General features: G+C 37.1%; 3 protein-coding genes across 4 annotated transcripts; 2 read left to right on the top strand and 1 right to left on the bottom strand.

Annotated features, from left to right (window-relative positions):
• On the top strand, nt 1-3,961 carry LOC135691239 (cytochrome b-245 light chain). Its single transcript, XM_065209050.2, has 5 exons — nt 1-211; nt 367-436; nt 1,959-2,033; nt 2,509-2,592; nt 3,522-3,961. Exons 1-5 carry the CDS (start codon nt 154-156, stop codon nt 3,769-3,771), a joined length of 537 nt encoding a protein of 178 aa, XP_065065122.1. The 5' UTR covers nt 1-153; the 3' UTR covers nt 3,772-3,961.
• LOC135691235 (thymidine kinase 2, mitochondrial) lies at nt 2,268-21,820 on the bottom strand. 2 transcript variants are annotated; one of them, XM_089116001.1, is made up of 12 exons: nt 21,676-21,756; nt 17,339-17,400; nt 16,966-17,066; nt 15,228-15,305; nt 15,077-15,130; nt 14,881-14,970; nt 12,735-12,808; nt 12,282-12,370; nt 11,503-11,582; nt 11,304-11,384; nt 10,191-10,260; nt 2,268-4,906 (listed from the first exon to the last, which is right to left on the bottom strand). In XM_089116001.1, exons 4-12 carry the CDS (start codon nt 15,264-15,266, stop codon nt 4,866-4,868), a joined length of 618 nt encoding a protein of 205 aa, XP_088972127.1. In that variant the 5' UTR covers nt 15,267-15,305; nt 16,966-17,066; nt 17,339-17,400; nt 21,676-21,756; the 3' UTR covers nt 2,268-4,865. The 2 variants fall into 2 exon arrangements, with proteins under 2 accessions (XP_088972127.1, XP_088972125.1); XM_089115999.1 differs by lacking the exon at nt 16,966-17,066 and having other exon boundaries at nt 21,676-21,820.
• Nucleotides 21,801-22,723, top strand: LOC148960452 (acyl-coenzyme A diphosphatase FITM2-like). Its single transcript, XM_089115998.1, has one exon. The coding sequence runs from the start codon at nt 21,809-21,811 to the stop codon at nt 22,631-22,633; it is 825 nt and encodes a 274-aa protein (XP_088972124.1). The 5' UTR covers nt 21,801-21,808; the 3' UTR covers nt 22,634-22,723.
• Nucleotides 22,724-25,377: the final 2,654 nt, after the last annotated feature.

Consider the following 25,377-nt stretch of genomic DNA (forward strand, 5'->3'; position numbering starts at 1 on the left):
TCTTTATAAACATTCAAAATCGAAAATCCGTGAAAGCCGCACAGTAAAGAATTTGAAACAACCCACGCACGAAGCTACTGCCATATATGTATTGAAACGGGTGCATATTACATTTCTTTTTATTCATAGAAGGTTTTCCTCCTCGCATCAGTAATGGCACGAATCGAATGGGCGATCTGGGCAAACGAACAGGGAGTTGCGAGTGCTGCAAGTAAGTGAATATTTTATATTTTGCCTGTGAATTGTCATTCCGGACGATTTTTATCGCCGATGTTACTTTGTTTGCTTTTGAAAAGCCGTGATTCAACAAGATTTGGCTTATCTTTCACCCAAGTCGTTCCTGATGATTTATCCAAATTTTTACAGTTCTCGTTGTTGGTGGAATATTAGCAGTGATTGGGAAGTTCAAGTTATGGCAAATTGGAGCTTATGCAATGTATCCCTTTCAAAATTGGAATTGTACGCCTAGAAGCTGTAAAAACAGAAAAAGAGATAAAAAGTGAAAGCTTTTGAAAATCAAGTAACTTAGCCTGTATTTGTTTATAGAATTCCTTATTAGCTTGCTTCCGGAAAAGTTTTTGTTCAAATTTGGACCCTTATTATTTGAAATGCAACGCATGTTATCATTCCTTGATTTTTAAATCAATGAATTTGATCTACAGAATGTGTTTTTTTTGCAACATTGGCAACATTAGGCACTTTAGGAATTAATGAAAAACATTTTCTTTTTCAAAAACATTTGTCATTTTCTATCAATACATCCTTATGTTTGATGATTAACAATGCTGATTTCAATTTCTGGAATGTAAATTGTTTATCAATTTATATTGAAGAGTTATAGTTGAATTGTTTGCTAACTTTAATGATGTTAAAGTTCAAGGGTGGGCAACCTACAGCCTAAAGGCCAGAATCTATAGATAGTTTTAATGGAAAGATAATTTATGGAAAGATAATTTTTGTGGCCTGTGAGATGAAAAATATCATATTATAATCTTTTTTGTCCGCAAGAATGATTTTTCAAGGGGTCGTACATTTTGAATGAAACAGATTGATTCAACATTAGATTATCTAATGTCTTCATCAAACCTGGCAATAATGGAACAATTTGTTCACTGTCCTTTGTCATGAATTCATCCGGCTTAAAGACAGGACGGCAGAGTTTTTGAGAGATTAGGCAAAAGTTAAGAAACACAGCAAAAACAAATCTTACTGGGAGTGCTCATGGCAGTTAAACATGTATCATGATTGTCCCTATTTTGTCCTGCCTCAGTTGCTAGTGTGCTGGGGATGGCCACTATATTCCATAAATTGGTGTTCACTTAAATTTTAATGGCCTGAGCTAAATTGCCAATGCTAAATGTTGGTGGATGATTCTGTATTTGAATGATTTCTCCAAACCCTGATAATGCTAATGCTAAATGCTAAACCCTAAGACGGTTTCTCCAAACCCTGAATGAAATCCTTTTTTATTTTGGTTGGTTTCTTTACAGCTTTCCCTTTTGCACTTTCGATTGTATAGTCTTATCTATCTTTGTAAACTATCTACATTTGTAAAAGAGAAGTTTGTATTTATAGGGCAGTTGAATTTAAATGAAAGTTTTTGATAACCATTATTATAATTTTATTACAACTATTGTATTCATTTTTCTTACTACCTTTGGCCCCTTTAATAAAAGGGTTTGAAGGATTTGGCTTAGTCTCAAAAAAGTTTGCCCACCCCGGTTATAGTAGAAGCTAAAAAAATTCCATGAATTGGTCATGTTAGTAAGACAAGAAGCTAGTTGAATTACTACTTTCAATGTCAAAATAACACTATGAAATAATTTCCTAAATGTAATTTTATATCACCAGTTCATTATGATTTGCTTGTCTTATTCAACCTACTATAAAGCAGACACTGTATAGTTTTTGTCAGTAAATTTGGAAAGTCACTTGCAATTCCTTAATATGTTTTGAAGAGCTGCAGGTGTGCTTGTGTTTGTTATTGAGTATCCCAGAGGCAAGAGGTCAACTGGAAGAACCACAGAGAGGGGGTAACAGAGATTTTGGCTTTAGACGTTTATATCTATTTTGTAAATTCTCTTTTCATTTACTTCATTCAGAATCATTCTTTTGTTCATTGGAGCATTTGATCTTTGATCAGCATTTTCTTGCCATCTCTAAGATTGTAGTTGGTACCAAACCAAGTCATTCTTTTATTGTATGTATCATTCAAATTTCCAGCATTAAATTTTTCTATATCATATGTAAAGGAGATATGGTGTTCAAGTGGGTATGTGTGAGTTAGAAACAAAGGCAGCAGGAGCTAACTGCAGATTGCTTTTTGCAAAAGTTTCGCTAAAAAAGTCTTATGTATAATTTGTTGCTCAATCCCCCAAGAAATATACAATTTAGTGTTTTCCTTTGTTTCTACATAATATTTCATTATTTTATATCAGATTCTTGTCTGTTTTATGACTTAATTTAAGGTTTTTTGTAAGTTGAAATTAGATTTTTAATTCATTGCAGGGGACAGGGTATATTTGCTACAATGGTAAATGCACTTGGTCCTGTTGGCAGGAATTATTATGTGAGGTTTCTTGTCTATCTCCTGTGAGTTAATGTTTACTTTAAAAACTCTTCCTTGTGTGTACTTTACAACCTAAAAACTCTCTCTGCAGATTCTCCTTTTTAGCTTTAAGTAACAAAAGGCATACCAGATGTCAAAAGGGCTACATTTTTTGTATATGCGATTTTACTCTGTTTTTATAATCTTGTTTTGTTTTTAACCTTTGTGTTGTTTCTCAAATGATTATCTGCGGGGGTCCTGATGACTTTGTTTCTGTCCTTATCAACAGTCACTTAATAAACAGAGGCCAGCTGCGAGAGACCAAACGGACAACAGGAATTTGTTATTGTTAGGCCCAAGCTTAGGCCCACAAAATTGAAAACAAATGTACATATGTTACTGGGATGAATCAAATATGCTAAATTCTTATGACAATGCTTATTTTGAAAGTTGGTTTGTCTAAGGTTTTTTCGAAAATAAAGTTTTGCAAATTATAGAAGGCAAATTATAAAGTCAAATATTAGTTTAGAAAGTCGACTTTACTGTGAATATTTGATTTCTTTGTTGGTTTTGATTCATTAGCAACGGTCAAGACCTCAGTATGATATTCGGTTTTTTAAATTTGCAGCAGGACCATTTTGTGCCATCTTCAAATTTTGTGTCACCAAGAGGTTATAAAGACAAAAATGTGGCGTGATATAATTAATCATAAAATAATTCAATTGATGTCAAAAATTTCATTGTTCTTAAGATTGATAAAAATAACTATAAGAAATTATATTCTTTGAAGATCTTTAAGGCAAAAGTCTTGAATACGAAAGATTGGGTAGTCAGCATACTCAGAAGACGAAAAGTTGATTTTTCATCTTGCCAGAAAAACATCTCGCCCTTTTCCTGTGAAAATATTAATGCACGAACAATCATTTGTTTTCATGTAACAAATTTGTGATTTGAATTTATGGACTCTTTGTAGATGCTGTGTTCCATGCGTTTTTCTACTTTCGACTGTGCTTGGTGCGCTCTGTCTCCTAGCAACAAGTCTGATTTACCTCCGAGCTGCAATTGCAAATGAGAAATGGCAGCAGTGTAATAAAGTTGCAGTGAAGAAGGAAGGCGGAAAGTCCATAAAACGATTACGGCCCCCTTCAATGGCACCGCCACGAATGAAGCAAGCTCGCGAGAACAAAGCCGCTGAGTACGACGAAGGAGCTAATAAAGTCTGATTTTGTCCATTTAATGAACAATTTTGGCTGTGTATTTATCAACTGACGACAATAACGGAAAGGCCAGGACCAGATAGTAAATTGCGATCCTGAAAAACTTTTCTATCTATTTTTGTACAATAAGTTAATTTGAGGTATTTTTATATTAAATAAATCGATTGGTTTAATGAGTCATTATATCATATCAAAATACTTTCTTTTTATCCTCTACTTGGACTGCAGCCCATTGCCGTTGGTCTTGCCTTATCGTTCTACGTCATAAGTATAAAAAATTTCAACAAGAACTCAAAAAAATTAAAGCAGTGGGAGAAGAAAAGGGCTTTGAAGGTGTTCCATTTTCAATGTAAAGGCTTGATTACAATAGCAGTAAAGGTTAAGGTTAATGAGATTAAAAGCCATTTACAGTTTAGCCCACGTAATTCGAAGGAAAGGTCCACATTGTATTAAAAAAAGAGGAGGGAAATTCATTATGTGTTAATAAAAACAGGTACAAGCCGACATTCTACCTTTTATTCAGAAAAAGCATGTTTCAAATAAAATAAATGCATTTCGCCAAGTTGAGGAGATCTTCAGTCGCTCATTCCCTGTGGCTTTGAACTGCCAATTACGGGATAAACTGTTTCATTTCGAAAAAGCCTCGATGCCTGCGTTACTGAAACGATCACATCATCGGGTTTCGACATCATGGTGCTTCTAAATATCCCCCTTTTTTCTTTTTTAATTTCCAAGGAGAAATAATATGCCCGAGATTTAATCTCTCATAATAAAACTAAGCACTAATAGCAGAGTAGATAATAGACAATTCTGAAACCAATTTTCTTGCATATTGTTTATAGATGGCAAGTGTTTGTTTCTATATGACAAATTTTACAAGAGTTAACACGGAGCTAGATTTAACTTTGTAGGGTTGGAGAGTGTTCAGAGTCGTGCCTGCAACAACATCACATCCTTAAAGCAACGAGTTCGTAGACTGAAAATTAGACTTGCACTACAACGACGATTTTGCACCACGCAGCCATCTAGTGAGCTCGAAAAGCTAGTACGAATGAAGATTATTGTCTTATGAAGACGCTACAATTCTAAAGTATTTAACGCTAACTGAACAGAGTTTTTGATGAGAGGTTCGAGTGAGAATCAAATGTTATGACCGGGCAGAACGGACAACAGAAACAGACGTGTCTCTAGTGCATATTCCGATTCTCTAATCTTCGAACAATCACGGTTTTCCAATTTATTGATAAACGTGACATGTCATCACATGACGAGCACAAGCAATACGTCATTAACTAGCATTGCCTAATGACACCATTAGAAAACTCATGATTCTACAGATGTGCCTTCGAACATGACATCACATGCACACATGCACACGTTACAAACCTTCCCCTCTCTCAATGAAGAGCAAGCCTAATGAGAAACATAATCACCATACCTTAAAGGGGGATTAACAACCTGACGTAATCTTGGGGGGCGTACATAAACTTGATTTCTTATTTCCCCAGGGTTTTCGTCCATGTCATCATCAGTATCCTGCTCTACAATTTCACAATCTGGTGTTTCAGAAACTGGACAAATGTCCTTACCCTCATCATTAAAAGACAAAGGACAAGGTTTCAACTGATTATGATGAACAACCATGGCTTTTCCGTGCTGCGACTCCACCTTATAATTAACACCCATTTTTACAAGAACCTTATATGGGCCTACCCACTTCCTCCCAAATTTCCACTTTTTTGGTCGCCGCAACCACACATATGACCCTAATTCAAAGGGCTTCCACTCTTTACTTCTCCGATCAGCATACAGAGCCTGCCTTTTCTTAGCTGCATATAAATTTTTCTGTGCTATCTCAGTAGAATTCCTTATGGCTTGTCTAACCTCACGAGCATACTCTGAATGACTCCGGGGATTTTGCAAAGGCACTCCTAAATCCACCTCTATGGGCATCCTTGGTTCTCGTCCGAAAACTAATTCATAGGGGGAATACCCGGTTGTTTCATGCCGGCTGGTATTATACGCATAAACAGCCTGATCAACATACAAGTCCCAATTTTCAGGATGTTCACTCACGAAAGAAGACAAAATTTCCTGCAATGTCCTATTTTGTCTTTCCACTTGCCCATCCCCTTGTGGATGATATGCAGTCGTACGGGATTTCTTTATTCCCATAATTTGACAAATTTCGTGCATTAAGTTGCTCTCGAAATTTTGTCCCTGATCAGAATGCAATATGTCGGGGGGACCGAAACGAGAAAACAACTTTGAGACTAAAAGCCTAGCTACCGTTTGTGCTTTTTGATCTTTAGTTGCAAATGCTTCGCACCATTTAGTAAAATGATCTCCGACAACCAACAAATGTTTATTACCCCTTGATGTCTCTGGAAGTGGGCCCATATAATCAATAGCCCAAAATACGAAGGGTTCGCCTACCAAAATGGGCGTAAGTGGAGCTTTCCCTTGGTTAGGTAACAGTTTACTTTGCATACATTCTGAACAAGATGTGATATAGTTTTTCACGCACTCTTGCATTTTTGGCCAAAAGAAGCGTTGCTTAATACGATATAAAGTACGTGTAATTCCCATATGACCCCCAGACGGCCCGGAATGAAGGCTATGTAAAATTTGGCCTACGACAGATTGTGGAACGACAAACACACGTCGGGGCACTTTTTGACCTGTCGAAATAGCTCTAACAAGCAAGCCGTCTGAGAGAAATAACTCATCCCAACAATACCACAAAGTGCGCAAAATTTCGTTTTTCTTCCATACAAAAAGAGGGGGTTTAGGTAGCCGTTGTTCCTTAAGAGCTACAACTATAGCAATGTCCGGGTCATTTAACTGAGCTTGGTGCAAATTCAACTCAGGTGTCAACTTGACAAAACAAGTAGTATACTTGTCAGACATTTCTTCCACGCTATGCTTATCTTCTGTATCAACTAGCCGAGACAGCGCATCAGCATTAGCATTTTCCCTCCCAGGCCTATGGGATATTTCAAATTCAAACTCCTGTAAACCCATTATCCAGCGTGCTATCCTACCTTTAGGCTCAATTTTATGTAGCCAGGTTAGAGCATTATTATCGGTAACAAGTTTAAATTTCTGGCCAAGTAAATACACCCGAAAGTGTTGAGTAGCAAAAACAACAGCTAAGGCTTCCTTCTCCAAAACCGAAAAATTTCTTTCCCTCTCAGTCAAAGCACGACTAGCGTAAGAAATAACACGCTCATCTCCAGAACTATCTTTCTGGGTTAATACAGCTCCCAACCCGACATTTGAAGCATCTGTCTGTAAAATAAATGGTGCATCTAACTGAGGGTAAACAAGTATTGGGGCATTACACAACTGCCGTTTTAATAAGTCAAAAGATCGCTGATGAACCGTTAACCACTGAAATTTGCAACCCTTTTTGGTTAAACTCGTCAATGGGGCCGCAATAGTTGCAAAATTGGGAATAAATTTTCTGTAATACCCAGCCAATCCAAGAAAGGATCTCACTTGTTCCACATTATTTGGGGGGCACATTTTTTGAACTGCTTCAATTTTGCCCGGTTCAGTATGAATTCCCTCCGCAGAAACAGTATGACCTAGATAAACAACCTTATCTGCACCAAAAAGACATTTAGAAGCTTTAACTCTTAAGTTTGCCTTTTGTAGTCTCTCTAAAACCAATTCTAAACGCTCGCAGTGTTGATTTATATCTATTGACGGAATAATTATATCGTCAAAATAACACAGACAACTTTCGTAATTTAACCCTGACATTATAATTTTCATGGCTCGGTCAAACGTTGACGGAGCTCCACACAATCCAAAAGGGAGGCGAACGAATTCCCACAATCCTTGAGGAGTAACGAAAGCTGTCTTATGCCTATCCTTCGGGTTGACATCAAGCTGCCAATACCCTGAGCGTAGATCTAAAGTACTAAAGTACTTATAACCCTGAAGAGAGTCTAAAAGGTCATCGACTCGTGGTAGAGGGCGTGCATCTCGCTGAGTGACTGCATTAAGGCGTCTATAGTCAATACAAAATCGATAACTACCGTCTTTCTTCTTAACCATAACAATTGGGGATGCCCATGCACTAGTACTTGGCTTTATAACCCCTTGTTTTAACATATTCGCGATTTGCTGTTGAGCATCTTCCCTGTATGCAAATGGAAGACGTCGGGGGTGCTGGCGAATAGGGGCTGCATTCCCCGTGTCAATAGAATGAGTAACAACAGAAGAATGGCCTAAAGTATCCTCAAATACCTCTGAATACCGGTATAGCACATCCAGAATGGAAGCCTTTTGCTCAGGCAATAGAGAGGAACTTATTGCCGCGGCGAGCTCTTCGTGAGACTTATCACCATTACTAAATGTCGCAGCACTACAACTCGAGGTGCCCAGTTCAACTCCTTGACTAACAAGGGGGCAAAATTCAGCAATCTTTTGCCCTGCTTGAAGCTCAACTTCTTTAGTATGATTATTTAAAAGTCGAACAGGTACAACACGATTGTTAGCAGAGCAAACTACATGAGCAACATGGACTGTGGGAAGGGAGGATGGGTCACAATTCGATGTTATCATACCTACCAAATTTTTGGAACTTCTTGAAATACTGCACTTGATGACAAGTTCTGACATTGGAGGCACAACTATAGCACTAGTTAATTTAACAGGTACTGGGCCTAAAGTAGATGACTGAGATAAAGTTTCGGAAGACCCTTTACTGTTTTCATAAACAGGGGTTAAGGGTAAATTTCCATGTGGACCAGATAAATAATAAATTCTTCCATCATTAACTAGTTGCAATCGATTTGCTTGAATAAAATCCCAACCCAAAATACATTGCAACGGTGATAATATATTATCGCAAACAACAAATCGATGAAAGTAAGAAACACTACTGTCATGTAAAGTAACACTACCCTCGAAAACTCCTGTTATATGCAGGGCTTGACCTGTCACGGAAATGCACCGATCGGAGGCAGTACTGCTGAAAGTTCCTACATCTCCCCCCTCAAGCTTGTTTAACTTTTGTTCTACAATAGCAGCATAAGCAGATTTACTCAAAAGGGACTTTGCAGATCCAGTATCAATTAAAGCTTCGACCTGCAACCCATTTAACAAACACTTAACAAAGGGCTGGGTAAGAGACTGGATAGACTGTTGATTACTACAAACAGTACTGTCTCCAATTATATATAATCCGGGGTGACCATCCCAGCCTTCTATTGGGCCACCCCTTTGGAGTTTAAAGTCGACACAAATCGGTTCGGAATATTTTTTACATTAGCAACACGATTACCTTCCTTAGTATTCGGATTGTCAACAACCCAGTTATTCGCACATTGCGAAGCAATATGTCCCGAGCCATTGCACATCTGGCATTTGAACGAACCATCAATGGGTCCTTGTTCCCTGCTTGTGCGTTTTAGGGGGCAATTTCTTGCTATGTGACCCTCTTTAGAACAAAAGTAACATGTCACACGGCGTACTGGCTGTTGACGTCCAGCAAATTGGGAGGTCGGTTCTTTTTTTTGAACAGTGGCTACGTACAAACTATTGTTCATTTTCAGCTCCTCTACTGCAGCTGTTAGCTTGTCCAGCCGTCCCTCAATAGATGTCGGTGAAGGGACGACATCTGTGGCTGCAAACAAACCAGGGTGAGGTCCATGATTGTCACTTATCGCCAGAAACTGTTTGGAAAAGGAGAGCATATCATCCAACTTCGGGGTCGGGTTATGTTCAAGAAGTTTATAACGAATGGTATTGGGAAGTCCCTTCATAAATTGTCGGGATAACAAGGCAGAAGTGGCAGCTTTTTCCAAAGTCGGATCCGCCTTTTTCAGCAATTCCTGAAGAGACCACAGAAAAACACTAGGATCCTCACCACTACGCAAAACACGATCTTCAAATTCTCGAAAATAGCCTTCTCGTCCGACAGCAGGACACAAGGCAGTCTGGAGACTGGTTGCTAAATGTGCAAACGTATCTTTTTCATCATCGGATAATGTATGAAAATACGTAGCCGCCAACCCTCGCAAAAATGCCGGCAGCTTTTGCAACTTTTGGTCGTCTGTCCAGCCATTAGCGGAGGCACAACAATTAAATTGGCGAAGCCAATTCGGGAAATCACCAGAATCAAACTTTTCCGGCAAAATGCTACTCGCCATTGCTTTTACCTCTGTCACCAATTTGTTATGACCGGGCAGAACGGACAACAGAAACAGACGTGTCTCTAGTGCATATTCCGATTCTCTAATCTTCGAACAATCACGGTTTTCCAATTTATTGATAAACGTGACATGTCATCACATGACGAGCACAAGCAATACGTCATTAACTAGCATTGCCTAATGACACCATTAGAAAACTCATGATTCTACAGATGTGCCTTCGAACATGACATCACATGCACACATGCACACGTTACACAAATAACAGTCCGATAGAATCATGGTAATGGCTGACCATCTCATCAATAGACTTCTCCCCATCTATGACCTGCAAAACATTTTTAAAAAATGAGGTGTTAAAAAACGGACAGATCAAGAGACATACTTATGTCTAAATGGGGATTATGCCCGACATTTTGAAAGCATTCACAATCATCCAACGATTGCTGCAAAGTTTACCAAAGCAGATGAAAGTGAAGGTATCTTGCCCTGCTCGCAACATTTTTAAAGGAAATTTAAAAAGGGGGCGAAATAGAGCCGGATGAAGAAAATAAAAACAACGAAGATATCAATGTTGACTCTGATGAAAGTATGACAGAGGACGATATACTGATTGTGAAGGATGATGAGGATGTTTTGTGATTGCTTAATGAATTTAGTTGATACGATACGATACTGTTTCACTTTGCTAGCTTTAACAATACGATCCCTTAATTTGCTAAATGTAATCTAATTTGCTAATTGTCCTTTAGTGTAACCAATTTCGGATGGTACGCTACTTCTGTCCCAAAATAATATTGGGGAATTTTGGGAAATTGAATTGATAGCTGGTGATGTAGAGCAAATGACAAAGCCTATTTTCTTATAGCGAACTTGGTACGACCAACATTTCTCATATACGGCTCATTTTACGCAGCACTTTTAATGATAAAGACACGAGCAACTATAAAAAAATTCGTCCAGATAGCTCCTTTTCAAAAGGAATAGAAAGTAAAGTAGCTGAAAAGGAACTGATGTATGTTGTAAAACTTGGTGATACCTGCAGAGTAAAAAGACAGAAGAGCGCAAAAATGCTGATGTTATGGTAGTTTCTAGGGATATCACAGAGAGAAAGATGAAAAAAGTGAGTAGATTAGTTACGATATCACAAAAGATAAACGAAGGCCTTATGATAAACAAAGAACTCATGAAGACAGCTGGTTGACAGTGTTGGGAGCCAGGAGAAATCGGAAATTATTGAGAGAAACTCGAGGTTAAATTCTATATAGAAAGAAGGCAGGGCACGGAAATGCGATAAATTATTGGACCATTTCAGCGTGGGTTGATAGCAATGTTAGTATAAAACAAGATAAAAATTTGCAGGAAACTTACAATAACGGGTGCTGGCGTTTCGAATTTGGTTCTTTTGACGAGCCAGTCTTCGTATCGCTCATGCAAGTCTTGCAATAATTTCTAAAACAGAAACCAATTATCATTGGTTCGTGATATGAATTTCAGCATATGATAATAATAATATGATAAATAGTGCCTGTAGGACAAGAAAACTCTATAAAAATCAATTGATCCTCACCAGAGGTACTCCTTCCTCTTCTTTCCTGCCTCGAGCTTGTAGTCTTGCCAAACACTCTCCTGGAGGTGTTCGTATGTAAACTAAAGGGTTTGAAAAAACAAAGAACGATAAATGCATTTAGTAAAGTTGTTGATTCTATAAGACTACAAATCATCATAAAGTCTACATTCTAGGATGCATACAATACATCGAATCTTATCATTCAAAGCACAACCTCTTGAATCCTGTGTAAAAGGTCCTGCTTGTCGGCATATCTTCTGGAAACAATTATCAGGTTACGATGTACTTTATAGATTCAGTGATAAAAATGGATAAACAAATTTAGTTTTAAAGTGGCCAAATGACATAAATCAGAGGTGAAACGCCGCATTAGTTTGCAAAAATATTTTTCTGACGGGTAACATTTGGGTGACTTAAGATGCATTATTCTTTTTGGTAACGAGGCCAAGATGGCCCATACCTTGGTAACGAGGCTAAGGTGCTTAGTTCGTTCTTAGAATGTTCTATAGCAATAGTTTGCAATTTTATCCACACAAACATTATTCTCTTTACTCATCAACCAAACGAAAAGGTTTTGTGGTAATATAAACTGCAAAAAATTGATTCTAACAAGTCCTTCCTATTGTCATTTGTTGGAATAATTAACTTGAAAACATGCATTAATTAAAGCACAGCAAACGAGGTTTGTGGAAGCATCTAAAATGACGAGAGTTTAGCTAACATCGATACCTGGGTACTTCTTACAAACATTTTGCTAAATGAAGTAGGCAAGAAATTACCGAGAAGATCGATTTTCGGTGTTTGCACTCTCTTCAACCAATCAAACCATTCGTGATGTATTGTATACTCAACTTTTGATATATTTCCACTAAAACAATTTAAATATAAATCAATGACTTTTAATCAAAGACTTTTGAAAACAAATATGAAGGAATTAGCCAACGAAAAAGATTATATTACAAGTAATGTCAATTCAAGATAAAAAAGATAACACAAGAAATATAAGAGACTACGGATAAAAATAGCTGAAAAGAAATGAGATGTAAAGTAAGGTACTTCTTAAAATCTAAAAATCTGTACGAACACAAACGGAACATCCAACTCCGTGGCAAAAGAGCTCCAGCAAAAAAAAATCTAGCCACGATTTACAAATTCCTTTATAACATTACCTTAAAATCATTAAGCAGTAGCATTTTAATGAAATAATAGCAATTTCAGTAAACTCAGCTCACCTCAAGTACAGGTTTTCTACAAAACAGTAAACTGCACTGTAAGCAGATCGTTCTATCAACCTGTGTTCTTTAGTCTAAAATGAGAAATGAAATGATGACGTGTTAATCAGACAAACGAAAAACGACTCCTGTACAGGATTTTGATGCTATAGCAGATTCAACACAATATGTAAACATTCTGGCCCGTTTCACACCAGCCGTAGGTCAAATCTGGAGTTCTTGCTGCAGTATTCATCATCACGAGTATCAGAGCCTTGGAAGTTTGATATCCAAAGTGAGCTGAAAGATGCAAATGAATTCCAAGGCAAAGAGCTCGCTTTGAGCAATTTCAATTGGCTTAAATTTTAAGAATGTCTTTGAAAAAAGCAAAAAACTTTTAAAATGCTTAGAAGATCTAATATACGAAGTTATGAAACATATATCCAATTGTGGATCGAAATAGGCCATTCAGAAACGCAAGCATGTAATCATTAAGACCTGAATGATTGCTGCATGCCTATCAAAAGTATTAGCACGGATTCTAAGGGTAAAAAAATACTCCTTCTATCTACACAAAAGCGGTTTTTTCTTTCTTTTATGAAGACGGATAATAAGACCAAATTTACATTAGAGGAATTGGCTTAGATTGGTACAAGAAAGATAAAATAAGAGAACTATAAATAAGATAAAAGTTCTCTTATATTATCTTGGTACCAGTTAGGGTCCTAACTAGAGCCAGATTTGGTCCACCTTGAGGCCGCCATATTTTAACCTATTTTACAAAATAACTGATATATGTATGGTGCGGAAGAGGGATTCCATTTACACTGGGCCTGCTTCAACACGAAACACTCATGGCCCCGGACGGAGCAAATACTGGTCAAACTTCGAAGTAGAGCCAGTTCTTGTCTCCCCACGATCCAGACCTGTAAAAACGTCTTTTTTGAATGTGTCTGTATCGGATAATTATAGTTATACCAGGCCTTGCTCTAAGCAAAATGAGGGTGCTCCATAGAAAGAGCCCCTTAGAAACTCTAGGCGCTCCATTTCGAACCTTTAAATAAAATATCCTTGAGAGCATCCTTCAAGAGCTTTGGAAGATCGAGAGCTTCATATCGAAAGCTTTGGAAGAATGTTAAATATGAAATTCAATGGTGATACCAAAAAGCACCATAATATGAAATAACAAAACATGCAGCAAACACTATGTTAAAACAAATATAGAAATATAGGAAAACGCATGGCTTTAAGTCGAACATTAACTTTGTTTCCCTTTTTATGCTATCCATTCTATAAGACACACTAGAACATCTACTACTCACGAAAGCAAATGAAAACTGAAAAGCAATGCGGTAATTTGGACGGAAATGTGATCTCTGATTTGCAAAGGTGATTTTAAATTATTAAGAAAAACAGAAAATAATACTTCAACAGAAGATTAACGCTTGCTCAAAAATCAAATAAATCTGCCGGAAAATACGCTTGATGGCCTGTGTCCTTGGTGGTTATTGGAAGGTTATTAGATTAAAAATGGTATCGAAAACCCAACGTTGAATTTGCTGAATTTTTTTTCAAGGGGTAATCTTACGCAAATCATAATATTGCGGTCTATTAGGAAGATTGTTTATGCTTGATCGAGTTTATTAGACAAAGGCCAAGAAATTATTTTGCTCCGTGGTAATATTGTTTTTACGTTTTGAGGGGCTCTATGAATCGCTCTCCAAGGCTGCTTTTGGGTGCGCTCTAGGCGCGCGCGCTCGATCGAGCGCCTTTCCGGGCAAGGCCTGTTATACTTGATACGCGGCGGAAAAACTTCAGAGAGAATAATCTTTATCTTGTGCAATGACTTGGGCATGTTTTTCAAAGGGAGTTTTCTGAGAAAGGAAGAAAAGTGCAGGAAAAAATAACCCCAAAAGGGTTTTAGTAGAAGGAGGCGATAGAGTATTGCTGCAAATATGAACTTTGCACAGCCCCAGCCCAGCGAAGAAGCTCATGATCGCTATAACAAAAGCCCATTTAAAAGCTATCAATGCAATACAAAAACAGATAAAAAACTCACTTATCGGTTAAAACTAATCAGTATAAATAATAAAACTCATCGTCGTAAAAATAATGTATTTGTTTGTAGCATTTGACTGAATTGAAAATTCGATTGCACTTCTCTCACCTGTTCGTCGTTGTGGGTTTTCATCATTGTTAGTAATGTATATGTTTGAAACGTGTAGCTCCATCTTTTCGGGTCTTTATACATCATTTCCTGAAGTTAGATCAACAGGTTTCGGAATTCAACGAATCGAACAACAATGAATTCTGAGAAACGAAGAAATCCTTGCAATCAAAACTTTGAAAGGTTAAGGACTCACAAATAAATTATTGCCACCAACATTTCGCCATAGTTTCACTGGTTCTTCACAGACCTTAAAAAGATTTCAAAGTTTATTATCCCAGTCGAAAATGTTCTCGAATAAAAAGATGCAAAGTATAACAAATAAAGAACAATAACATCAAAGTTACCTCTATGTCGGAAAAGCTTTCCCGAAAGTGATTAAGCATAGTAGTTTTACCACTTGCAATATTTCCTTCCACACATATCTGAAAATGCAAAAAAGCCTTGAATAATTTCTTAGTTTACTTCTAGCTAATGCAAATATAAAACTATTCAACAGCAATGTGGAATCAAAATGGACAAAGAATGATCAGATTTGTGGAAGGAGATTGAAAAAATATAGGGATGACCAGATAACACTTCACAGCAGCTGCTGATGCCCCTTTTCTTAAAAAAATCATTTTCACAAGATGAAATTGTAGTGACTATTGTCTAAACGTAATCATGTCCTCCATTGTGTCTCTGTCATTAACACTTTCCATTGTCTTCGTATCCACGTAACGTAATAAACCCATTATTTTTAGGAGATTTCAGCGTCATATTTCATAAAACTAGTGTAATATCAATGCATTTAACTAATACTTTCACTAACTGTGGCGGATCTAGACAAAAATTTTAATGGGTTCCAATATGGGCGTGGTCCAAATTTTTCTGACAACGTCCTTGAATTTCTTCCAAAATTGGGCGATGCCCATTTTCGCTTTTTGAGAAGATTCACAATTGCAAGATTTAATCTTAACAAGATAATACATTATTTCATCATGATTCCAAGGCAAGTAAGAAAAATAAATCTGTAAACCAAAAAAGGAATTGTCATTATGAATTCTAAAAGAATGGTTTCGATTTCTTGTCAAACAGAGGACCTTAATAAATTCCTTTAGCTGGTTCAGCAGGACATAAGCTTACTGAGTGTTGCAAGATTTGAGTGAAATTTCTGCTATAAACATTACCAGATAATAAACAAGACAAACTAGGCTAGTCAAGAAAAATGAGCAAATAGTTGGCGACGTGTGTTGAAAAAGCTTTGTTGAAATAAAAAACAAGACACATGCATGGTCAACGGCTTAAATAAGTTCCAATCAGAGTTGGAAGATTCTTTTGGGGCTTCAAACCAAATCAATGTTGGAAAGAAGCCAAATGAAGCCAAAATGTAAATGAGGCAGCAACACAATAGAAAATTTCAAGCTGTAAACGAGGCTAGAAATACACGTTTTCTGTTCAATCCATAAGGTGCTTGACCCTCTTTAACCCTTACGTATTTCTTTACCCACGAATTAAGTCTTCCACTCTGATGGAACACATTTTCATTGTGATAATAGAATTCCAAGACATGATGTTCATGTAAGGGCACACATTCTTAGTAAAATTAAAACAAAGCAACAGGGGGGCAAACAAAAAATTTTGAGCTTAGCTGTTTTTGCTATCATAATATTTTTCCATCCCTCAATATTTTCTCATCGGATTTAGATGAAGTACAAAGTCAGTCCATACGACACAACCTCCTCCAAGTCCCCTCCTCCCTCCCCCTCTTCGCATCGCGGCTATTAAACCCTGCTTCAACAGGCAGAAAGAATGAAGAACAAAGGGAAAAACCAAGTAACAATATCGGATCAGATGGATGAAATTGCAGATGCACAACAAAGTATCACAGTAAAATATATGCATTTACTGGTTGAATTGTATGATAATTTCTGTAAGGCTAATGAAAAAAGAAAGAAGGTAGGGAAAAATATTAATGCCCGTATTTGCAGGGAACAGCCAAGTTAAGCCAAAAAATGACTTTAAGCCAAAAAGAATTCCTGAAGCCAAACAAGTTTGAAAAAGCCAAATTTCTGGAATTTGGCTTAAAAAAGCCAATATACCAACCCTGGTTCAACGAGTTCGTGAGATGGGTTCCAGAGGATTCTTTTGTTTGTTGCCAAAGAATTGAAGACAATCGATTGCTATGGCTACGCCAGGGTTCCTTTCTTTTGATCCTCATATAACATACAAAATGAGACATGTCTTGTAGCAAATAAACAGGCAGAAAACCTATAATGTTTTGCAATTAGTTATTCTTGCATCCATGTCCTTCTTTTTCATCTCATAAAACCACTTGAATCAACCTGAAGCATTAGAATTTTCCAACATTCGCAAAATTGCCTCCAAAATTGGTAAATATTTTACCTGAGGAAAGATCTGTCACAGATAATAAAATATTTTTTCAAAAAAATTTGATAAGATAGTTTCATTATAGTACCGTGAAATTTCTTTGTTTTTGTCCAGACTGTAACATACTTCTAGCTGAAAATTTGGTGCAACCTAGAAAATACGATGGAATAAGAACCAATCATCATTAAATGTTAAGCAGTAATTATTATATCTGAAAAATAACTCATCCTGGTAATTTTACAACATTTGGTGACTTGTATTGTGTTGATTTGTTGCTTTGTTGTTACATATTTGCAAACCACTCTTTATTTATTGTTGAAAATCCTTTGCGCACTTTTCAAACTTTCCAAAATAGTGAAAGCTATGTTAAATCATCACTGCTTCGAAATATGACAGAATGGGTGCAGTTTTTTTCTTTGTTTGTTTGTTGGTTTGATGGTTAGTTAAAAAAACAACTCAAATTCATTTAATTTGACACATTTTACAGTATTAGGTACATCCCAAAAGTATACGAACGGTCAGGCAAAATTTTGGGCCTAATTCTTACAAATGCCATGTTAGTGAAAAAGTAAGATCAAATTTTGGCAGCAAAATAAAACGATGGCGTCAGGAAATAAGCAAGATATAAACAAGCAAAAATTTTGTTTGGAGAAAGTTTACAGGAAAAATGTTTCTCAATAGCGCAAAAAATGTTTATCTTTGGGCACTGGTCATCAAGCAAATTGTCATCAAGTTTTTACCCAGGAAGGTCATTCATATGATGAAATTGCAAAGCAAGTGGGCTACACGAAGTCTACTACCCAAAGAATTTGCAACTTATGTAAAAAAGCAGTTTACTGGAGAAAAAGTTGAGAACAGGCAGGACAAAAAAATTTTTTTTATAGGAACAAAGGGTTGTAGCAGGGTTTGCAAAGAAACTTGTTTGTCAATTTTAAAGGTGGAGTAAATATGGCGAGTAACTTTGAAGTTTTATGACCAAAATTGGCTCAAAAACTAATTTAGGCGTACTCTATCGAATTACGGAATTATAAATTGTGCCCTAAAAAGAAAGCTTTCAAGAAAGCTAATATTTGCACTCTCCGGCAAAACAGAGTTAAAGTTATGAAGGAACAACCTGTCGGCGACCGGGGCGATAATGTCTTCTTGAACAAGCGTAAATATAAGCAATTAACTTTTATTTTTGTTTTCATCATCTTGACCCGGCACCGTCGCAACATTGGCTTTCTTTCGAATACTTTTGGGAGGGGAGTGTATACTAAGAACACCAAGAAAATTAGGTGCACAATCAACAAAATTAAGAATATAAAGAAAGTTAATATACATTGAGTGTTGTCAGGGACATTGAGATGGGCCAATGTTTGCTTAATAACTTTTTGCTTGGCTGTTTTCTTATCTCAAGAGTTCTGTTCCATATTTGCTTCCATTAAAAGCAGTAAGTTCTTTTGACTATTGGATGAAAAAGTTGCAAAGGTAAGTTGTCATTTGTTGTTTGTTATGTTTTGTAGCTATTTCTTGTGCAATTTGTCCAAATAGTTCGGTGAATATAGGTTCATTGTTCTCATTATTAGCATTATCTTCCTGGGCTAAACATTTGATGTACCACTCAATGCAGAAATCTCCAAACGCATTGCCAAAAGCCGCTGCTGTCATGGGAAAGTTGGGCACGGGAGTTTGGGGCAACAACCAGCTGACAGTGAAAACCAAGCTCAAGGTGTACCAGGCATGCCTTCTCAGCACCATGCTATATGGCAGTGAATTCTGGACCACATATACCAGACAGGAGAGCTTCCACCTTCGCTGTCTATGACACATCCTGGGCATCTCATGGCAGGATAAGGTCCCCAACACTGCAGTGCTCCCTCAGCATGCACCTCATACTCACTCAGCATCAGATGCACATGGAAGACTTATATCACATGGAAGATGGACACATCCCAAAGGATATTTTGCACGGCGAGCTAGTGTCAGCAAATGTCAGCAAAATTCATTATTCTGACTGCTTTTTTATGCTTTTAGCTTATTGAACTTGGTCGTTACTGATTTTTCCATTTTACCCAAATTTATGATAGCCTTATCAACAATTTATGAGACCACTACTGTAATCTAATATTGTAGAGGGGGAGGGGAATCATCATTGGGGCTCTTGCTCAGTATCTTTAGACTCTACCACTTTCCAACTCCCTACTTCTTTGAGAAATGATTCCATACACCTGTACATGTACATCATATAATAGCCCCATGAAATGTTTTTATTGCATAACATAACATTGTGGTAACGTTTTGCATAGCAAATAGCAAGGTAGCAAATAGGCCACCTTGATAAATTCATCTTACATTCAAATTCAAATTCATTTTACAACTTAGTTACAAATTGTAATAATATAGTAATTTACAGTCCATATAACTTAATAATTTTTACAATATATAGTTGCCTAGGAAGCTGAGAGGAAACAGAACGGTTTTTGAGCCTAGCCCCTTAAATATTGAATAATGTAAGCTAATAATAGCAACAATGAAAAAACAAGTATATTTTGAAGGGTAAACTAATTATTAAAAAATTCCAAGTTATCAATTTATTTGGATTCTATTTTAAAACAAGAACAGAACAGTATAATAAGGATTCATACAGAGAAAGAGAATATTAAAACCAATAAAGTAAATGGGGTGAAAATAAAGGAAAAGGGGGAAAGTAAAGAGCCAGTCTGCAGAGTGTGGCATGTGCACATACAATATTTTTTCAGACCAAACATAGGGCTGCACACACATTTTTCTGGGTACTGAAAAATTGTTAAGGAAAAATTTTAAACGTTGCTTCCCCATCTTGGTCTAAAGAACATTTTCTTTGAAACATTGAAATGTTGATGAAGTGGAACTTTAGTATCCATAAAACAACTTATGTTGGTCAACATCAAACCATCTGACTGTCACAAGTTGAAAAAGTTGCTGTCTATAACTAAATTAGAGAACATGTACCACTTTTGCTATGTGCATATTATGAGCAGGCTGAGTTTCAACTGGACACGTAGCTTCTGTTCAAGATTTTTCTATTCTCTCCAAAACTAACAACTCCTTTGATCTACTTATTCATGAAAGCCTCCTTGTACACCGGGACAGACCTTTGCTTAATTCCTAACAGACCTTTATTCCTATGATTTTGTTCTGACTTTCTTCCCCAACCTGGTAGGGGTCCACGGGGCGAAGACCCCTGGAAGCTCCTGACACGTGACCTTAGGAAAGTTGTGACAATCAAAAGAATTTGTTACGAAGAGCATTTAGCAATAAAATTCCACAGTCTGGCATCTGGCTTTTTCCGATGTTGTAACTATTATAATGTTGTGAATACATTGAATCGTTTTGTTCGTTATGAAAAGGTTGCACTGTTGACAGTGATCTTGATTCTTCTTTATATTATACCAGCTTTTTATTTTTATTATAAGGTTTTTTTAAAAAATTGGGAGGATTTTTAATTGTCGGGAGGTCGGGAGATGACCTCTGAAATCAGGAGTCTCCCGGTCATATCTGGAGTCTCCCGGTCATATCGGGAGTCTCCCGGTCATATCAGGAGTCTCCCGGTCATATCGGGAGTCTCCCAGTCATATCGGGAGTCTCCCGGTCATATCATATTTTGATTTGATATTTTGAAATGAACTATGCTTGCTCTAAATCCATTGATGCCCAAAATTATCAATCTACTGACTAGCATATTCCAGTTCTCTCCCAGTGTGGTACGCCAGATATATCCGGCATGGACTAACAATTTCCCATTGTATTATTATTGGTTACTGGTGTATATCCGGTGTGAGCTTCACATGGATTCCACCCTGGGTTCTCTCAGAAACTACAATCTCAGGTTTATTCTCAATTATCTAAGCAAGGGCTGATAAGAAGAGACCTTACTGGTTTCAAAGAAAGTAAGATTATTTGGGAAACTGCAGTATATGATTTGTGCTCAGGCATGACTATAGGGTCAAGAATTTTCTCTGTAGAGACCATTCTGTGGACTGAATTACGTTAAAACCAACTGATTGAGTGAACTTTTAGGGGGTTACATTTCAATCCCACACCCCCACTTAGAAGTTTGACTAACTACAAGGGAGAGATGTCGAAATAATTGAAATTTAATCACACACAAATTATTGCTGCGCACACATTGTGAGACAAATACTTTGCCCATTAGAAGCTTGCTGCAAACATTGTATCAAAACTGAACAGTGTGCACACATTGCACAATTTTTCAGCACTCTTGCACACATGTACACATTTATATTTGCTCTTGCACACACAAGATCTTGTCGAGAACTGCCATGCTCTGCAGACTGGCCACGCTCTGCAGACTGGGAAGAGGAGGGCTGCAAGTTTTAACTGCATTAATGAGTGCAAGTTTCTATAACTGCTCTTTATAGGAAATTAATAATTATTCCTCACCCTTAATTAATCGAAAGCATCGATCTGTCATTTTCAAATTTTCTCCAGTTTTAATGATAATTCCTCTGAATGCAATGGTCAATTTCGCGCAAAATTTTCAGTTTGAGATTAGGCTTATTTTGATAACGAGGTCATGGCTTTCCTAGGCAAAGGCAAAATGGCGCAAGCCATGAGGTTGTCGTTGTGTTGTAAGATGATCAATTTTCAGTTACAGCGTTTGTTTATTTGGAGATCTGAAGTTAAGGTCTTAATTGTCTGGCTGACATTTCTTATTGGATCATTCATTCATGATTTTTTCCCGTTGCCTCGGAGCTACTTATCCTACAAGAGAAACGTCTTCAACGTATACTTTGCCAAGAAAGGATGGGGCTGGACCTTGATGCTAGTTCTTGGATTCAATATCCTGATTCTCATTCGTCATGGAAAATATGATCCAAGACTGACCTTTAGAACTCTGTCTAGAGGATTCTATGCAACTTTGGCCTGGTTTTGCCTAACATCAACATTTGTCTTTTTTGAGGAGATGACAGGAATTTGTGAAGGAAACTCAACCAAGAAAACCAAGCAATCTTGTATTTACGGAGGATTAAACTGGAATGGATTTGACATCTCGGGGCATTGTTTCCTTCTCAGCTTTTGCATTCTGATAATAAATGAAGAATTGTTTCCCTTTGTGCAAAAGGCAGAACTGCAAAACCAAGCTAGCAATGTGGCAGATGGTCCTCCAGATAGCATTAAAAGCACCTTACTTGATATTTTTTCTTTGTCTTTAACAATGCTTATGATTTTATGGGAGTTCTTAATGTTTTTCACATGCATTTACTATCATACTTTATTTCAAAAGTTTTTAGGTATTGCTTTTGGCATATCTGCCTGGTATGCAATATATTTTCTTCTTCCAAAAACCAAGTATCATCTTGCACCACTTAAACCACTCTACTTGGACAGATTATCTTAATGTTGTAATATTTTGCTTGTATAATCTACTACATTAAATTGTACTGTTTTTGACTAGTGTGCAGAGAATGGAAATTCTTGATAAAACTCATATGTGCATGGTAAATTCATGGAAGTGCGCAACATCTCAGGGCTTTCAATGGGGGGCACGCTATAGCGCACGAGCGTGCAGGCAAGCGCCCAAGATTACCTTTGAGAGCGATTAGTTGCGCGCCCAGTGATAAATATTTCCCGTGAAGAGCGCGATTGCTGGATGCTGATAGGTCAAACCACTTGAGAAACTCTTTTTAGAAACGTAAGTTTATCAACAAATCCTTGTTTCCACTGCTCTGTTTTCGTATGTCTTCAGATCATTCAGTTTCCGTTATTCTTGAGCCGTTCTCATTGCTCCGGCCCACACCGTTTTGGCCAAAACGAAAACGAAGGTTTTCCCATTACTCTATTTTGTCCGTTTTCGTATCCTTTGTTTAAGCTCATTTTGATTTTCTCATTAAAACAATTCGTTTCTAAATGACTCTGCTCTCCAATGACTTCTTTTTCGCTGTGTCCATTAAAATGATTCATTTTCAAACGTTTTTGGTTGATAACTTGGAACATCATTATAAATGTCTTTTTGAGTGTATTAATGGGAATCAAAATAAACAATGATTCATTCAGCTCCGTATTCCTATAAAAGCAGAGTAATAGGAACATGGCCTGATTTCCAACGGACATTGGCTAAACATGGCCTTCTTTTTGTTTTATTTGCTAAAGCTATTTTTGTCTGTTTTTTCATTAACTTTGCTGAACATAATTGAAACTTTGTCACCTTTCTTAAGTCACTGAAACCTCTCTATATCGCAGAGTACCGTTCACGATAACTTGTGAGGGAAACACAAACATAACTATACAACGTGTAGCATTCAGTTCATTTCAAAAGTTTTGTCACGTTTAATGTTTCAATAGAAAATCTTTATCGTTCTGTGTTAACAAATAAATTTGATTCGTGCTCCCCACTCTTATCAGGCGAGTTTTTTACCGTGTGCGTTGATTTTTGAACGTGAAAGCCCTGCATCTAATTTTTTACAACTCGCAAATAGAAGTTGTTTCTTTAGCACTGCAGTTGGTAACTTGACATGCAATTTTAAATTTTGACTAGCAGCTCAAGACAGATACAGTCCTTTTCGTGAGCAAAATTACGCGTGTGCGGCAAATCACACATGTAAACAAATTTGCGCGTGCGATCGCACTAGTAAGAAAATTTGAAGTACAAACCTGATAAAATTGGTAAAAGGAGCAAGAAGGAAAAAGCCACTCGAATACGTGCAAGAGCAAAACTCAATTAATCAATACATAACAGATTTTGTTGCCCTTAGCAGCCATCTTTTAAAAGTCGTCGTAACTCTCCAAAGTTACAAGAGCAAGTAAAAATTGTTTCCAACAGCTACTTGCTTTCAGGGCCTAATTACGTTTTGACAGGAAATCAGTTATTACACTTAACATGCTAATGGCGACTTAGCTGAAAGACGAGACGCTAAGTTGAATCGAGCACTCAGTCAAAGGCCAAACATCACTTCCGAAAATTGGAAAAATCATATTGTGGTCAAAAGTGCGAATCAAGTAACAAGGGAAAGGATAAACAATCATGAGACCATGGGAAATTGATGTTAAAGGGCCTCTCCAGCAAAAAAAATTTTTTTTAATGACTTAAAAGTTAGCATCTGGTGCGTGTATTATGACAAAGTCATTGTTTTTGAAAAATTCCAATTAGTTTAGGAGTTGTAAGGCTTTAAAGTTGCACCTTTCCGAGAAAAAAAACGACAAAAGCCGAATCAGTTTGGTGACATTCTGACGTCACAATGTGCGGCTCTCGTTCGCCATGAATTTCGTATATCTTCCACCGAAGCGTGAAGGACTCATGGTCACGCGTTGATAACTGCATCCAGTTCCAGTTCCTGTTCCAGCTCTTCCCTCGCGTATAATTAATCGAAATTGACACTTCAGTTGTTCTCCAGAAACGATGAACAACTAAAGGCTTCAGAATTGGTGTCTGAAATGCTCAAACTAAAAGCTGGCGGAACAGAACTGAAAGTACCATCACTTGCAGTGTTCAATTTGCGAATCGCCATCGTTCGATTCGGTTTGAGGCGAGACTATCCGAAATACACTGTGACGTCAAAATTGCGTCACAGTGTCACCAAACCAAAAATTTTTGTCGGTTAATTCAATTAAATTATCGAAATGCAAGAGCTTATATCTCACAAACTGTAAAAAAATATCGAAAAACAAATAACGAATTCGTGATCAGCAGGCTCAACTTCTTTATAAAAATTGCCAATAAAATGCAAGTGCAAAATTTGGCTGGAGAGGCCCTTTAACAGAAAACTGCAAAAACACCTGTTTGCGCGTGTGATCAAAAGCACGCGCAATTTAACTTGCGCGTGTGCAGGCGTGTGCGGGTGCGATCGCACGCGCTAAACGAAAAGGACTGCAGATATTAGGCATCTGTCTGACCTACTCTACACACTGGTTTTAACAGTCATTTTTGGCATTCACTTTTCAATTTTTTTTTAAAATTTAAAAACTAAATGGAACAGATCTTTGAGTAAAACTTCTTCAGTGGCATCTTTAATGCTTAGATGACTTTGTGTGAGTAATATTGGCCAAATTATTAAATCTTTTTATACCAATAAAACACTGCATTGATATGACCTGTTCTGCCATGTGGTTGTCAATTAGAATTAAAGTCAAAAACAGTTATTCATA

This window comes from Rhopilema esculentum, chromosome 4 (genome assembly GCF_057945365.1).
Source record: "Rhopilema esculentum isolate cy_ngs chromosome 4, ASM5794536v1, whole genome shotgun sequence".
NCBI classification, from domain to species: Eukaryota; Metazoa; Cnidaria; class Scyphozoa; order Rhizostomeae; family Rhizostomatidae; genus Rhopilema; species Rhopilema esculentum.

Excerpts from the sequence above, each read along its gene's own strand:
- LOC135691239 (XM_065209050.2), top strand. The coding sequence starts at position 154 with ATGGCACGAATCGAATGGGCGATCTGGGCAAACGAACAGGGAGTTGCG. Across the intron at positions 212-366 it reads GGGAGTTGCGAGTGCTGCAA|TTCTCGTTGTTGGTGGAATA; the intron begins GTAAGTGAATAT and ends AAATTTTTACAG. Across the intron at positions 2,593-3,521 it reads AGGTTTCTTGTCTATCTCCT|ATGCTGTGTTCCATGCGTTT; the intron begins GTGAGTTAATGT and ends GACTCTTTGTAG.
- LOC135691235 (XM_089115999.1), bottom strand. The coding sequence starts at position 21,706 with ATGACAGATCGATGCTTTCGATTAATTAAGG. Across the intron at positions 15,306-17,338 it reads AAAAACAAAGAAATTTCACG|ATATGTGTGGAAGGAAATAT; the intron begins GTACTATAATGA and ends TTGCATTTTCAG. Across the intron at positions 4,907-10,190 it reads TTCTATCGGACTGTTATTTG|ATTCTCACTCGAACCTCTCA; the intron begins TGTAACGTGTGC and ends TCATAACATTTG.
- LOC148960452 (XM_089115998.1), top strand. The coding sequence starts at position 21,809 with ATGGCTTTCCTAGGCAAAGGCAAAATGGCGCAAGCCATGAGGTTGTCG.